The 16,155-nt window shown below is 41.8% G+C and overlaps 1 protein-coding gene across 1 annotated transcript in view; it reads right to left on the bottom strand.

Annotated features, from left to right (window-relative positions):
- Nucleotides 1-16,155, bottom strand: part of LOC144829070 (cytosolic non-specific dipeptidase-like) — a 406,044-nt gene that overhangs the window by 196,151 nt on the left and 193,738 nt on the right. Inside the window, exons 5-7 of the mRNA XM_078687833.1 lie at nucleotides 11,834-11,916; nucleotides 11,543-11,740; nucleotides 4,236-4,320 (exon numbers count right to left, since the gene is read on the bottom strand). Coding sequence (XP_078543959.1) covers nucleotides 4,236-4,320; nucleotides 11,543-11,740; nucleotides 11,834-11,916 — 366 coding nt within the window. The remainder of the gene's footprint in view (nucleotides 1-4,235; nucleotides 4,321-11,542; nucleotides 11,741-11,833; nucleotides 11,917-16,155) is intronic.

Genomic DNA, 16,155 nt, shown 5'->3' on the forward strand with positions numbered 1-16,155 from the left:
TGCATTACACCTATTTCAAGTTTAACCATTCCTGTATGTGAAGTTGCGATGCATGGATGATGGTCGCCACCACCAGGGGAAGGGTAGGGGGGGGGTTGGGGGGATTGAGGGATGTTGGGGGGGTTGTTGTTTACTCTTGTTGCGACGTACCTTACATGTGGAAGTGACCTGAGTGGCATTCCTGACTAAAATGTGCTTCGGGTTGGGGACGCCTCCTTGTGACCCATTGGACAATTGCTACGGACTTGCCGCACTCGCTGAATCGGTGCTGGCTGGCGAACACGAACATAGATATGGGCGGCAATGTATCGTATCTGTCTGGGGGCTCTATAGCAAGATTATTAGCACCCCCTGTGTGGGGAAATGTGGCGGTATGTCGCCAGTTCTATCATTCTTCTCCTTCTTTTGTCCCTTCTTACTTTTCTTGCTTTCTCTTTCACTCTTGAGCAAATGACAAAAATAAAAATTTTATTAAAAAAAAACCCAGATAAGAACCCTTAACTGCCCGGCTCCTATAGACCGATCTCCCTCCTGAATCTGGATGTTAAGCTACTGAGCCAGATTCCTGAGACTAGGTTGCTCCTTCACATGCCCCACTTAATTCACTTGGACCAAACAGGATGTATACCTAGGAGAAACACCACACATAACTTTAGAAGACTTGCACATATTTGGCATGCTCCGATAATGGATGTATGACATTACAAATCATAATTTTACATCACATGCCTTTACAACGCGGTTTTTACAACGCAAACCTTTACAACGCATAGCGCTTTGGGATGCTGGATAGTGAATAGTTTAATTTACTATTCCAACTCCAGTCCCCGTGGACACTAGGGAAGGTGTTGGATAGTAAATTAAACTTATTCCCTACTCTAGAGCGCCCCCCAGCGCAATGCGTTGTAATGGTTTGCGTTGTAAAAGTTGCGTCGTAAAGGCACTGCGTGGTAAAAGTTGCGTTGTAAAGGATGTTTCCCTCCGATAATACAGGATGAGGACTGTGCCCTAGCAATGTTAAATATTGAGCAAGCCTTCGACTTGGTAGAATGGACGTATATTTGGGCAGTCCTCCAAAAGATGGGGATGCAACAGGGGTTTCTTCCCTGGGTTCAACTACTAAATATGAATTCGAAGGCTCAGGTGTGATTCAGGGGGTGGTGTAAGACCAATTAGTATTGCCAAGAGGACAGGACAGGGATGCTCCCTGTCTCCACTGCTGTTTGCGGTGCCGATGGAGCCACTAGCGGCAACACTCAGAAAAAACATGGGGGGACATGGAGTCCCCCTAGGAGAATACTGTACACATTGTCTCCTTGTACGCAGACGACATGTTAGTGTATTTAAGGCACCCACCTCGAGAGGTTCCATCCCTCCTAAACAAACTATAGAAATATGGTGAGTTTTCCGGAATTCGCATTAACCCTGGTAAATCGTTAATAGTCCCAATCGCGAAAATGGCACAGGAGGCAATTGATATAAACCCTGATGTGGGTCTGCCATGGAAAAAGAGGGTATGAGGTACCTGGGAGTTCAACTGTGACACACCTCCTCGTCATTCTTGGAGCATAACATAGGGAGGATATTGGATGGAGTGCGGGCCTCGGTGGGATTCTGGAAGTCCTTGCCTTTCTTCCTAATGGGTAAGGTGGCGATTATAAAAATGATAATACTGCCCCACTGTCTCTACACCCTGTAATACTCTTTCTAGAAAATTCCCAAAGCCTATTTTTTTGTATTAGATAGCATATTGGTGGAATTGCTGTGGGGGAGCAAGTGGAAATGAGTTCAACTAGATACCCTCCACCAAAAGTGGGTAGACGGGGTGGCGAATCCCATATGCATCTATATCACATGGCAGGCCAACTACAACATGCAGTCCACTGGCTGGAAGAGGGTAGTAACCGGGAGAAGGCCCTTTTGGTGGGCACCTACAGTGGTAGTGCTCTGCCTGAGCTACTCATGATGGGGGCTGCGATAAAGAACGAATATCCCTACCTGATTAGCTATGTAGCAAAAGTTTGGGAAGATGCAGTTAAGAGAGTGATTTGGATGGCACCTTACTCCCCTGACATGCTATGTTGGGTCATCTGGCCATTTAAGAAAATTGCAGAGTCCATATCCATCCAGCGAAATGAGTGGGGATGTCTTACAAAATGAGACCTGTATACTAACGGCAACTTGATAACCCGAAAGGAAGCTAAGGCTGCTTTTGGGCTGGAAGTGGGTCAATTCCTACAGTATGGTAAGATAGCGAAAGCGGCTAGGGAAATCTGGACTTCCTTCCCAGAGGAACCCCCATGTACTGCTGTTCTTACAGCAATACTGTCGATGGCGGGTGGGCGGCGCTTGATCGCCCACATTTATAGGGCCCTTCGAGACGATAGTCCAGTCAATGCCCTCCCAGTTCAAGCAAGGTGGGAAGAGGAGTCGGAGGAACCCATAATGGAATGGGAGTGGGTGAAAGTATATGAAGGAGATCGAGAGGTGAGCTCTAATGCCCAGTTTAAGATAATTCAATATAATATAGTGCACCAGGTAACGCTAACCCATACAGACTAAGTAAAATGTATCCGGAGTAATCAGATGCTTGCCCTAGATGCGGAGAAGCAGCAACACTCTTCGTGCATATGTTATGGGAGTGCAGGACTTTGAGCTCACTCTGGGAGGGAGTGTTGAAACATATACATGGTGCGACCATACGGTCCGGTCCTAGGATGGACTGCTCTGCTCTATTGAATCTAATACCCACCATGAAAAAGAAAAATACTGAGTAGGTGGTTCGTGCTCCTGGCGTTGGTGATTGCAGAGAGGAGAATAGCAATCTCGTGGCTTAGCCCAACTCCACCATCTTTGAGTAGATGGCTGAGAGATATGAAAGAGTGGGCGACAGCTGAGCTGGTTTAGATGAAACACATTAGGAAAGATGATAGACTTGAGGTGGATGCACAAGCATAGTCCGCAATGCTTGCAGATTTGAAGGAACCCCTAGATGGAGTGGTAGATGAGGTGAGAGATTCACAACAAACCCCGGAAACAACAGGAAATGGGATAGGTGGAACATAGTGCGGCACTTCGGATAGATGGTTATGGAATTGTAGACGTGAACACAGATATTGGGCACTTAGACACAAGAGGCGGGTGGGAAGGGGGCAAATTAAGTTGGTATGGCAATGATACTGCCTTTATTGCATTACTGTTGAATTTAACCTAGATCCTGTCACAACAGATAATATTGGAAGACTGTATTTCAAATGTGAATTGTTACTGCTTCCATGTGTAAAATGCCAATAAAGAGTGTTAAAGAAACAAAACTATGCACTTACACTGGGTCATTTAGGTTAATGTTTAAAGGTGCAGATGTATGAGAAAGACATTGAGAATATGGGTAGATAAGCTGTGTGGGTGCTCACCTCACTTAAATTACAATTACTTGATTATTTCACTGTGAGAGACTAAAACTACTTTTTAAGTACTTCTTACGAATGAACAAGAAAAAATAAATATTGCATTTCTGAATGACAACTCTACAAGCAAGAATACAACAAAAGGAGGGAGGGAGAGGGAAAGTGGATTCGGTCTTCCCTGGCAATTTACATAAACAAAATGGAATCCACTCTGGCAGTGGTAGTGATCCCTACAGTGGTGGGGAGCACACAGTGTTGTTTTAAATACCCCTCACACACCAACAGGCCCCTTGGTGTCATGCTTCATCATTGGGGTCTTCGCATCCCTCTACGGGATGCGGCGTGCTGCGACTCGCGACTACGCAGGAGCACTGAAAGTGAACTATGTGTTGGTGTGTGTGAGGTAAACAAGTGTGAGTGGTGAGGTGGTGAAAAGTGGTGATTAAAGGATAACTGGCTCGTAGGTGTAAAAATAAAAAAAATGTATTAAGCCCTCGGCTGGTATCATTAAAAGGGTGCAGGGTGAGGTTGTTTACTGTATATTAGGGTACGTCAACCTCAAAAGTGCGTCAACTCTACAAGCAAAACAGTTACTGTCAATTATCTGGTTAGTGTTGGATCTAGTGTTTCTCATTATTTTCACGGGCACGTCTCAAATAAAATGCCCCATAATTTTAAAATACTACAGAAAATGCTGTGTATAAATTACACTGTTTGAAAGTGAAAAACTGAGGCACAATACCACTTAGTTAGAAAATGTTCTCAGATATTAAAACACCTCATTTGTACTTAAAAAAAGAATAACATAAAAAATAAATAGGTATTTACCTAACAAGTATATCAAGTCACTCATTGGTTCATAAACAGATCCTCCATAGATCCCTGAGTGTAGATCTCGTTGCGGTCCTTTTACCTACAGAATAGCAGACAAACGTAAATAGAAGTTATGAATTGATCTATTGTACTATATTTAAAGGAAATTATGATTTATGCTATTTGGTGACATGCCCAAAAGTCTCATTAAACACGTGGGACATGAAATTGCTCTGAAATATAGGTAGAAATCACTGCACTAAGGAACATGGTCTAGGATCCAGGAATTTCCATTTGTCTTATAGCAGTAAGCCATTTTTAGATGTTGTATAAGAGCAACACTATGTTGCATGTGACGTTTTGAAAAGAGCTGGTAAAACAATGGCATAGAAGTGCTATATATTGCACCTAAGAAAAACCCACAGGAGTATGACCCATAATCCAGTTGAGATTTGGGTAACTATAAGATAAAAAACAACAATATCTCAACAGGTATCAATAGGGGAGTCAGTTATATCAGTATGTAAAATACATTATGAGGAAGGGAAAAATGGGGAGACTCAGGTAAAGTTTTTCAAATGTGTACATGGCATCATATATCTAGAAAAAAGGTTTAGAGACGGTACAGTTGTATCAGCACTGTAAGCATGAAATGCATTGTGCTCCTCTCCCATTTTGAGATCATTAATGTGTTTAAACACAAACTGAGCACAAGCTGGATATAGTCACCCCTTTCTCTATTTGTAAGCAATTCTGTTAATTAATCACAATTCTATGAATAAATACTTTTTTGCTTTTTAACTAAATTACCATGTTTCCTCCTATTTTATAACCGAGAGTATTCGTTTCACAAGAAACTGATTTATTTACATGTTTTACTCTTGTGGTAATTGACTTTAAATATAATATCCAACTCTTCACCTCTGTTATATTGTGTGGCATGTATGGGTGTTTTTCTCTGATTTCTGGTCGCAGGACTTTCATTAGACCATGGCACTTGAGTTTAAGACGTGTGTTGTTTCGTAGTAGATTCATCCCACTCATCTTCTTAAGTCTTGCCACTTTGTTGAATTAAATTGCATCCACACAGATCCGGCCTGTTCTATGACTACATATCTTGGTATGCATTTGTTTGTAACTAAAGCACATGCAAAACTGAAGTCAGATTCCCAAACAGGATATGTACTTCATAATTAGAAAATGGATACCATATATAGTCATCCAAAGTGAGAAAATCATCATCAAGTCTAGGTATGTTTTTTCCTTCGGAGAATTATAAAACATCAACTAAGATCGTTTTTCTGCTCTCCTGCAGTAACTTGGCATTAACACTAGGTGGCGCTTTAAAGTAGCTATTCACTTATCTTACGTTATGGAAGTTGTGTCTCTTTAAGCAGGCCAGAGATAATTTTTAGTAGTAAAGTATCATATGCTCTCATTAATTTGTGTTTTTTTCTCAAATGATTTTATATCCTTCATTTATGAATCCTTGTTGTCTCAGATTCCTTGGTATGGCGGTTTCAAATCCCAACACTAGTTCTTTTTTCAGTAATGACTGCATTACTTTCTCCACACATGATGTCAGGAATACTAGTTTATATTTACCAGCTACCTCCAAATTCCTACTTCTATGGAGAATATCCCCATCTGTCATGCCATGGTCTTTTGGAACCCTGTAGAGGAAATTCTGAAGTGTTGTCTTGCAGGTTACCATTACAATAGGGAAGAGTAAGGGTGGTGAAGGTTGTGTACTATCTGGATGACATCAGAGACCTACACTGCACCTGTTAGAAGGTGGTTCTGACCATCTGAGCCGCCCAGACTTTTCGCTTTTTGAACACCTATTTGTGGAGCTTTTACTGTGGGAGAGCCTCATAAATTGGGACTCACTCACAGTGAACTCATGATGAAAGGGACTGCATGTGCATTTTACTGGTGTCCCCCTGGCTTGACTAGGCCACTGCGCTGCAGCTAGAGTAAGGGGCACCAGGCTGGTTACATGCAGACACATAAGTACATGCGTGTGCACACGTGTAGGGGCTGCGCATGGGAGATTCCTGGCGTGCGCAGCCCCGGAGCAGGTAAACATAGAACGCTGTGGCAGGAATTATGCAGAGCTGGGTGTGGCATGGAATAGGCTTTATACAGTGGGGGAGAAACATGCCAGGGAAAGTCAGTGTGCTTTACTGTTTTTCACTTCATTATTCTCCTATGAGGATGAGAGCACCTGGACTAGTTTCACTTACCTAGGGCCTACAAATTCCAGACATGCACTAAACTCCACTGCAACTTATGTAAGAGGAAGTATTCTGCAGAGTCCAAAGTTATATTTGTACTGCTTTTGGGTCATCCAGAAATGTCATATTTCTCTGAGTCAGCTCATAACCAGGGCCTGGCTGGGGCTGACCCTGCCAGGCTGATTCCTTAAAAATCGCTATTTAGAAATCGCAAAGGGGTATGTTGATACATCTACCCCTAAATCCTTTTTTTTCTTAATTTATACTACTCTTCCACTCACCTCCTCCATTGTCCCTGCCTGCTGCTCCTGCTGCTCATTGACATTGACTCTCTCACACCCATAAGACTGGTGCCCCCTTGTCCCCAAGGCCAGTCACATTTATTTTCTTTTTTTGTTAGCCCGGCAACTGCAGTTTACTGCTGGGCCACTCCTTTCCTTAAATTATTCACTTTGGCTCAATTTTCATTTATTTAATAATTTAAACCTCCAATATGGGCGTCAGGCATCTTGGAAAAGCAAACTAAAATCAAAGCAAAATGGCGGTTTCATGTTGATGCATGTAAGTGCATACATCATCATGCTGACACTGTTGTTACATCAAGACATATATGTGGCCATGAGTGATGTTGCATGCATGCATATTCATCATCAAGCTTTTTTTGGCAATGAGGTTCCACGTCAGCAAACAGACACTTTTGTCTTATGTCGATGTGGAACAGCATAGACAAAAACAATTGGCAAAACCAAAAAGCTGACAAACTCCATTAAAAGGTGAAGCCTATTTGGCTTTACCAGTGCTCATAATCATTTGAGTAGTTCCTCAGGCCAGCTCCCTCTCGACAGTTCTCCTTTCCAGATTGCCTGAAGTCCGCTACCCTCTACTGCCTTAGGTTTGTGCCTCCTCCGCTCGTTTTCAGCAATTTTTCTGCCCACTTTTTGCTTGTTTTTCTGCCTTTTTCTGCCCACTTCCGCCCTTTCTTTTTGACTCTCTCTGCTCATTTCTGACCTTTATTTTACCTCTTTCTCCTCATTTCGGACCTGGCTCTCCAACAGAGGGCTCGATTCCGATGTCGTTAGGAAGACTTCCAGATGGGTTCTGGAACGTACTCATCCAGTTCGGAGCCTATGTTTCCAACCAAATTGTTCCCCGTTCTGGACAACCAAGTACAATGCGAAGATCTCGTCTGCGTCGACCGACTCATTTCCGAAGCCGGACTTGTCAGTCCGACTCGTTCAAAGTCTAATCATGCTGTACAATGGAGCCAGATTCCGCATGAGCAAGTATGATGAACGATTCAGACAGCCTTTATGATTTATTTTGCCCAGATTGAAAAAGCTGCTGGAATCGATCTTTTGGGGCCCATAGCAGGCCCCCCTTCACCCGGGGCCCTCCGATTCATGCCCGTGGGGGTACCCATGGGTTCTCCCTTTCAGACTATGCACAGTGTGGCAGGCACCACAGGGTGCACGATGATCCCTAACCACCCGTTTTGTCAATGGGAGCCTGTGTACGCGTTCGGTACACAGGCTCCCATTGAAGTCAATGGGAGTCCAACCGAATCGTGTCTGGATGCTTTCTACTGCATCGTACTTGTTCGGTCAGACTCCCCTGACATGAGTCGTATGAAAAGCATTTCAGACACGAGTCGTGCGGTTTGCTTTCCGAACGAGATTAGAATAGGGCCCAGAGACGTTTCATCCACAGCACCCAGATACCCCTAGGATTGAAGTGCTGTGCTATACAAATGCTGATTGATTGATTGATTTGACAGCATCTTTGTCTCGGGCACTGTGCATATGGATTACTAAGCCTGCTTTGATTACCCCCTTTTTATGTGTACACACACAGGACTCGGCTTCCCCTCCCACTAGGATAGTGCTGTGTACTGACATATGTGTTGTTACTTCCAAGGCAACTCCCACACTTTTCCCAAACCATCCATGCAGACCCCTGTATCTAGCTTAAAAAAAGTCATGAAATATAAACTGGTACATGAAAAGTACATTGTAACCACCAGCTAATAACTATTACATGTTGTGCATCTATGTCTCACACCTCCTCCATCGCATTGCTAGTCATTACACCCCAACACAGGAAATAAACCTCCTCTTTGGTCACTCACTACAACCCCAAAATGCTTAACTCAAGGGAAAACGACACTCTGCTAATCATGAACTCCCCCATAGAGTCATGTGCTGCCCACCCAAAAATATATTTTGGCACCCAATAACGGGCTATGAAGTGCTATATAAATACTACTGTACAGCACTACCCTTGACATACCTGCTCAGCTCTCTCTTTCAATTACTGTTCTCAACAGAGAAAAGAGGTCATGATTCAAAGGCCTCAGTGGAATTACATCAGAGCTTTAGGATCATCACCTCAATGTTTGAATGTCATCAAATTGATATTTTCTCTATCAGACTCCGCTTATTTTGTGCAAAGATTTCTCGATGGTCCCTTTGTTGCCTCTTAAAGCATATATAAAACTTGAGCCCAGTTCCCTCGCAGACCCCTGACTTCATATTCAAGCACAGAAGGCCATCTGTGGGTCAGGGATCGTGTTTGTGACTTTCTTTGTCTTTAAATGGTTTTATACCAAAACTGTGTGAATCATTCATGAATGAGTTCATGTAAGCTATTGACTTCAGACTCAACTCTTTGTCTTAGAATTTACTCCATTCCATTCTCCACCACAGAGGTTAGACTGGTTGTTATTTGGTGACAGTTCCAGCCATTATCTTCCTCTTACAAAAAAGTTCACCTATCCTGCACTTTTGAAACTCATGTTGTTTCCAGTAGTGGTGGTTCCATCTCTTTTATAAGCTCCCTTTACATTTTTGTATTCATACCCTCACCTCATTTCCTGGTCTGCTCACACCATTTCCTGGTCTGCTTTAGCTTTGATGGTTTAAGGATGATTGGAGCATGGCGTGCCTCTATCCAAGTACAACCCATTGCCCATTAGACCACGTTTGTGCACTACAACAGGCCCTATAAGTTTACCACCTTTGCACTTCTTGATGTGTTCTGTTACTTAAGGTCTTCTAATTCCATACTGTCTCAGTTGAACATCACCCAATCTTCATCCCATCTCACGATTGTATACCTCTATACATACTCGTTAGATGACTCGTACTCAAGAATTCGATTTCATTACTTACCTCCAACTTATCATTAGCCTTCAAAAAATGAGTTTTAATGATACACGTATCGGCTGTGGTAGCTATTGTAAGTCTGACTTGACTGATTGTCAGATTGCGCCATTGTTACATCATTGCCTCCTATGTGACTCTATATCAAATATGCTTTTATTTTCCACTGAAACTCGCAATCCCAATAATTATGATTGTTCCGCTATTACCAGCTGCTTAACCAGAATGCTTAACATTTGTTTGAATTAATAAACATGTGACATTTTGGAACAATTTCATATCTGTGGATGAATCTTCAAAATCTAATACTGTACATATACTTATTGCTTGGTGCGCTTTCAACCAATAATATCTGAGTCATAGCATCCTACTGCTTTTGATGACATATGTCTGTATAAAATGGTTGCATTCTATTTACGCGTATGTTCTACTTGACTAGAATGGATGCCAAGCATATCTTAGGTGTGCCAAGTGCAGATATCATAATGACTGAGCGTGCTTTATATTCATGTAAAAATATGAAAACAAAACCGAAAAGTCATGAAAAGCCAAAGCAAAAAGAGCATCTCCAGAGTTATTTTACACTGAATCCCAGTGCTTAATTTGAGCCAGTGGTTGCCTGTGGAGCCTACAGCACTCAAATTTGGGACCGGAGCTTATTTTCCTTTATCAGGTATTGATTGAGAGAAAGAGAGGGAAAAGCAAAGCAGAAAGACTGAGTAAGAGAAAAACTGAAAAAACGTCACAAGGGGAGAAAGAAAGAACCTTCAAGAGTGAGATAACAGGGCAAGGAGTGTCTGGCATGAATTAAATAGGGATCAGGTGGTTTAAGACTATCAGCCTTGGTATTCAGCGCGCTATTTGATTGCACTGGCCGTGGACTTCTGAGCAGAGCTTCGGGCACGGGCACTCATTCTTTCACAAATTAAGCACTGCTAAAAAAATCAACCTCTTGCCTGGCATTTTCATGCTCATCCACAAGAGCACTTTAGGGCCTAATTACAGCTTTGGCGGTCCTACAGCAGACGGTGCAATGTGCCATGTGCTATAGGATCGTCAAAGCCATGGTGCTGCTGCCAGTCAGATTAGGAGTTAAATCCTGGTCTAGAGGGCGGTGTTTTGGTGGTCTGACAGTGGCGGTGTGTCAGGCTCATAAAAGAGCCTGATATGCAGACAGCCGCTGTCAGTGCTCCGACTGCATGTTACTGCACGGTGTGGCATATATACCACACCGTGAAGGATTTGGGGGTGCAAATCCAGGGGGACACTACATGTGCGCCCCCACCCCTGCATGTACCCCCTCGGCTTAGAGGCAGCATGGTCGCCCATAGGTTCCCCTTAGTTGCCTCACAGCCACCCTTCTTATGGCAGGCTCACAGCCATGAAAATGGTCGTGGCTTGGCAGCTCGGAATATGCTCGGTAGTCCTGCTGCGGCACTGCCAGAAAATTCCTTCCTCAGACGGTCATGTCGTGGGATCCTGGATTCCGGCAGAGGCGCTGGTCCTCTGGCGGTCTGACCACCACACTCAGAATGCGGCACATGGTGCTATACTCGTAATGTGGCCATTAGTCCAACATGTACCAGAACAAAGGGCACACCTCAATAAGCCCATTTGGCACCTCAGCAACTCACCTCAGCCTTTTATGCTTGATAAAACGTGTCCCCTTTAGTAGAGTATTGCTGGTAAAGGTAGCTATTTGCACTACTTTCATATGGTACATCACTGTATAAAGTGCAAATTCTAAATCTTGATGTCCAAGCTAATGATAGTTTCTGTAAGCGTTATGCATAAAATCAACAAACTGGTCTGATGGATGCAGGGAACACTACAGGCTTAAAGGATAAATTACACATCAATACATGATAAGATTTCATTGTACCTTGTTCTTGGAAAAAATGCATCAGAATGTTCTTCTATACTATACCTCCACATAAAAGTAACTATTTCCTCGTGCTCCATATGTGATGCCTGGTACTTTGCTGAGCCACGGCGAATCCGCAATCACATAGTAATCGACATCAGCCAAAAAAGTGTCTCTTTTTTGTTTAATAAGTTCATCTAAACCATCGGAACCAACTTCTTCCATTCCTTCAATGATAATCTTCACATTAACGGGGAGTACCTGTCCAAAGATAATCAATAGCATTTGTAAGAAATTGCCTCAGTATGGACAAGATGATCTTTTTCATTGGGTTATTGAAGAAAAGAAACGTACATTGACCTGAACTGCTTCAATTGCATTCAGAAAAGCCAGAACGTGTCCTTTATCATCATCGGCACCCCGCCCATACAAATTACCTTAAAAACAAAGAGAAATGGTTAGATAACATTTGTTAAGGTACAGCATTGATAAGTCAATTACCCGTCCAAAAGTGCTCAGTACATGCAAGTAGAGTAGTGTAAAACGATGGACCCTTCAGGTGAAATTTACTGAGGTTACCCTAAAACTTTACTCTGGTATTCTTCTTCATAAATACAAAAATGTCAATGATTTGGTTTTTGTATTCTGTTTATTATATTTTCAGCAAAAAGATACAGAGTCCATATATCAAAGAGAGGACAGCCTTTGTTACTGGTACATCTTACAAATCCAGATGAAAACATTCAACTTATCAATGCAGTACATCCCCAGCCATCCTGGTAAATATTGAGAAAATGAAAAAGAAAGAAAACACAGAAGAGAAAGGAGCAGAGAGCTGAAGAAGACAAACACTAAGGGGCTCATTATGATCGCGGACGGACTTGAGTCCGTCCGCGACCATAGAGGAGGAGGGAACCTCCGCATGGCCTGCGGAGTTCCCTCCTGTCCAATTAGGATGTGACCACTACCCTGGCGGTCACATCCTCTATTTTTAACATTGCGGCGGGTGCAGCTTCAAGCTGTACCCGCCGCAATGTTAAAAATGCATACATTGCATTTGTATGCAGAAAGCGGCAGGCATCGTGCGGTGCCTGCCGATTACATCAAAGAAAAGATTCCTTTCTGGGTACTTATTTCACAAGGTGACCATGAGGCCTATCCGTAGCAATTGGCTGTATTTGACATTTACACTTGACAAATTCAAGAGGTCAAAATTTAAGTCTCCACACTAGGTTATTTGTACTTTTTACTCAAAGTTTATTTTATAGAAATTCATGTTTAGGAATTCATTTTAAATACACTTTATAATTTAACACTGTGGTCCTCTGGTACAAATATATATCTAATGGCTAACAATTCCGTATTACGGTTAACTAACACAGAGTCACCACTTTATAGTATGCATTCAAAAATTAAAATACAATAATACAACAAATTAATAAAAAAACATTTTATCACAGTTTAAAATGGTCCAAAGAGTCGACGCGTTTCGGTGCGTTTATTATACTGAATGCACCTTCATCAGGACAGAATGAGTTAAAAACAGGTTTACATCTTCTTTCTGAAAAAATGAATAGAATGCATATTATTAGTGCGAAATTTCTAATTTGAGTTTTTGTCCTAGTTTGTGGGCTTAATATTTTGCATTTGCGACACACTTTCCTTACTTTAAATTTAAGAAAAAGCTCGTCCTTCAAGTAATTTTCTGGGACGTATTGTTCTTTGGTTGGTCTGGTAGCACGTGTTTATTAATTCACGGCCGTCAGTGATCTGTAAACATAATTCCCTTATTAATAATGTTTTTACATTGTTTGTATTTTCAATTTACGAGTCGGTTACGATTTGGTAGGCTGCACTTACTTATATTTGATTATTAAGAACATATGATCACTAAAAACGGGATAAATGGTGTCTTCTCCAGGTGGCGTATTTTTCTTAAGGTATATACTCCCCTCTTATATGGTCTCCCGACAATGTTCTTGAATAGAGGAAATATAACATATCTTTTAGGGCCTTAAACATGTTTAGAGAAACTCGATATCCGACATGCTAGTTTTCTACCTACCGGTTATATGAATCCTGTCAGTTTTAAAGGCTTTTTGCTCATTAAGTTGGTGGTCTTGACGGTTCTAGAGATTGTTGTCGCTGCCCTCGCTTGCCAGCCTCGCTCCTTTTATTTGATTAAGAGCTGTTCGTGGGGCATAACAGAGGTATAGATGTTAATATAATATGGACAGTTTGTATGCTGTCTTGACCACACATACAATCTTAAAAATATATCTAGACACAGGCCATTATTCCCTGATAGTCTACTGTAGTCTTACTTTACGTTTATTGCGACCCTTTAAGCAGGATAATGCGTGATCAACAACTTTTTCTCCTAAGTCCCCGTTTAGATTAAGAGTATCCTGGTATCTCATTTCAGTTATGCGGGCACCCCTTAAGTTATTAACCATTAAAGTTACCCCCGCCATTCCGCTAAAGCTGCGAGCTCTCTCCTCTCTATACTGAGCATGCTGTCAATGCTCTCACTCTACTCAGCTCCGTGTAGCGAGTTAACGGGAGCGTTCTTACCTTTAATCTGGCTAGTGCTTCCTTCGTGTGGCTGGCGTCCGCTTCACTGGAGATGACAACCACACGAAGGCTGCCGGGTACTATTTATACCGGTGGTAATTGAATTATTGTACCGTCGGCTGCATTTAATTGAGTGTTAAATGTACTTAATTTCATCCATTCCGGCCATTATTGTAGTTTTTTAGTCATTCTCGCTTCATCTGACCCGGGCAATATCTGACAAAGCACCGGAAGTACTAAGTGTTCACAGCGCAAGGCGGCCATATTTGTAGTTTGTATTGCCCGGGTCAGATGAAGCGAGAATGACTAAAAAACTACAATAATGGCCGGAATGGATGAAATTAAGTACATTTAACACTCAATTAAATGCAGCCGACGGTACAATAATTCAATTACCACCGGTATAAATAGTACCCGGCAGCCTTCGTGTGGTTGTCATCTCCAGTGAAGCGGACGCCAGCCACACGAAGGAAGCACTAGCCAGATTAAAGGTAAGAACGCTCCCGTTAACTCGCTACACGGAGCTGAGTAGAGTGAGAGCATTGACAGCATGCTCAGTATAGAGAGGAGAGAGCTCGCAGCTTTAGCGGAATGGCGGGGGTAACTTTAATGGTTAATAACTTAAGGGGTGCCCGCATAACTGAAATGAGATACCAGGATACTCTTAATCTAAACGGGGACTTAGGAGAAAAAGTTGTTGATCACGCATTATCCTGCTTAAAGGGTCGCAATAAACGTAAAGTAAGACTACAGTAGACTATCAGGGAATAATGGCCTGTGTCTAGATATATTTTTAAGATTGTATGTGTGGTCAAGACAGCATACAAACTGTCCATATTATATTAACATCTATACCTCTGTTATGCCCCACGAACAGCTCTTAATCAAATAAAAGGAGCGAGGCTGGCAAGCGAGGGCAGCGACAACAATCTCTAGAACCGTCAAGACCACCAACTTAATGAGCAAAAAGCCTTTAAAACTGACAGGATTCATATAACCGGTAGGTAGAAAACTAGCATGTCGGATATCGAGTTTCTCTAAACATGTTTAAGGCCCTAAAAGATATGTTATATTTCCTCTATTCAAGAACATTGTCGGGAGACCATATAAGAGGGGAGTATATACCTTAAGAAAAATACGCCACCTGGAGAAGACACCATTTATCCCGTTTTTAGTGATCATATGTTCTTAATAATCAAATATAAGTAAGTGCAGCCTACCAAATCGTAACCGACTCGTAAATTGAAAATACAAACAATGTAAAAACATTATTAATAAGGGAATTATGTTTACAGATCACTGACGGCCGTGAATTAATAAACACGTGCTACCAGACCAACCAAAGAACAATACGTCCCAGAAAATTACTTGAAGGACGAGCTTTTTCTTAAATTTAAAGTAAGGAAAGTGTGTCGCAAATGCAAAATATTAAGCCCACAAACTAGGACAAAAACTCAAATTAGAAATTTCGCACTAATAATATGCATTCTATTCATTTTTTCAGAAAGAAGATGTAAACCTGTTTTTAACTCATTCTGTCCTGATGAAGGTGCATTCAGTATAATAAACGCACCGAAACGCGTCGACTCTTTGGACCATTTTAAACTGTGATAAAATGTTTTTTTATTAATTTGTTGTATTATTGTATTTTAATTTTTGAATGCATACTATAAAGTGGTGACTCTGTGTTAGTTAACCGTAATACGGAATTGTTAGCCATTAGATATATATTTGTACCAGAGGACCACAGTGTTAAATTATAAAGTGTATTTAAAATGAATTCCTAAACATGAATTTCTATAAAATAAACTTTGAGTAAAAAGTACAAATAACCTAGTGTGGAGACTTAAATTTTGACCTCTTGAATTTGTCAAGTGTAAATGTCAAATACAGCCAATTGCTACGGATAGGCCTCATGGTCACCTTGTGAAATAAGTACCCAGAAAGGAATCTTTTCTTTGATATAACCTATTGACCCAGTCCTTTCTGGTCCTTGGGAAACTCTCTTTTTTGTGAGATAGTGCCTGCCGATTACTGCATACAAATGCAGGGGGGTACCATAGGTACCCCACATGTGCACCCCCCACCCCCCCTTCACCTAG

This window comes from Lissotriton helveticus, chromosome 4_1, assembly GCF_964261635.1.
Source record: "Lissotriton helveticus chromosome 4_1, aLisHel1.1, whole genome shotgun sequence".
NCBI lineage: Eukaryota > Metazoa > Chordata > Amphibia > Caudata > Salamandridae > Lissotriton > Lissotriton helveticus.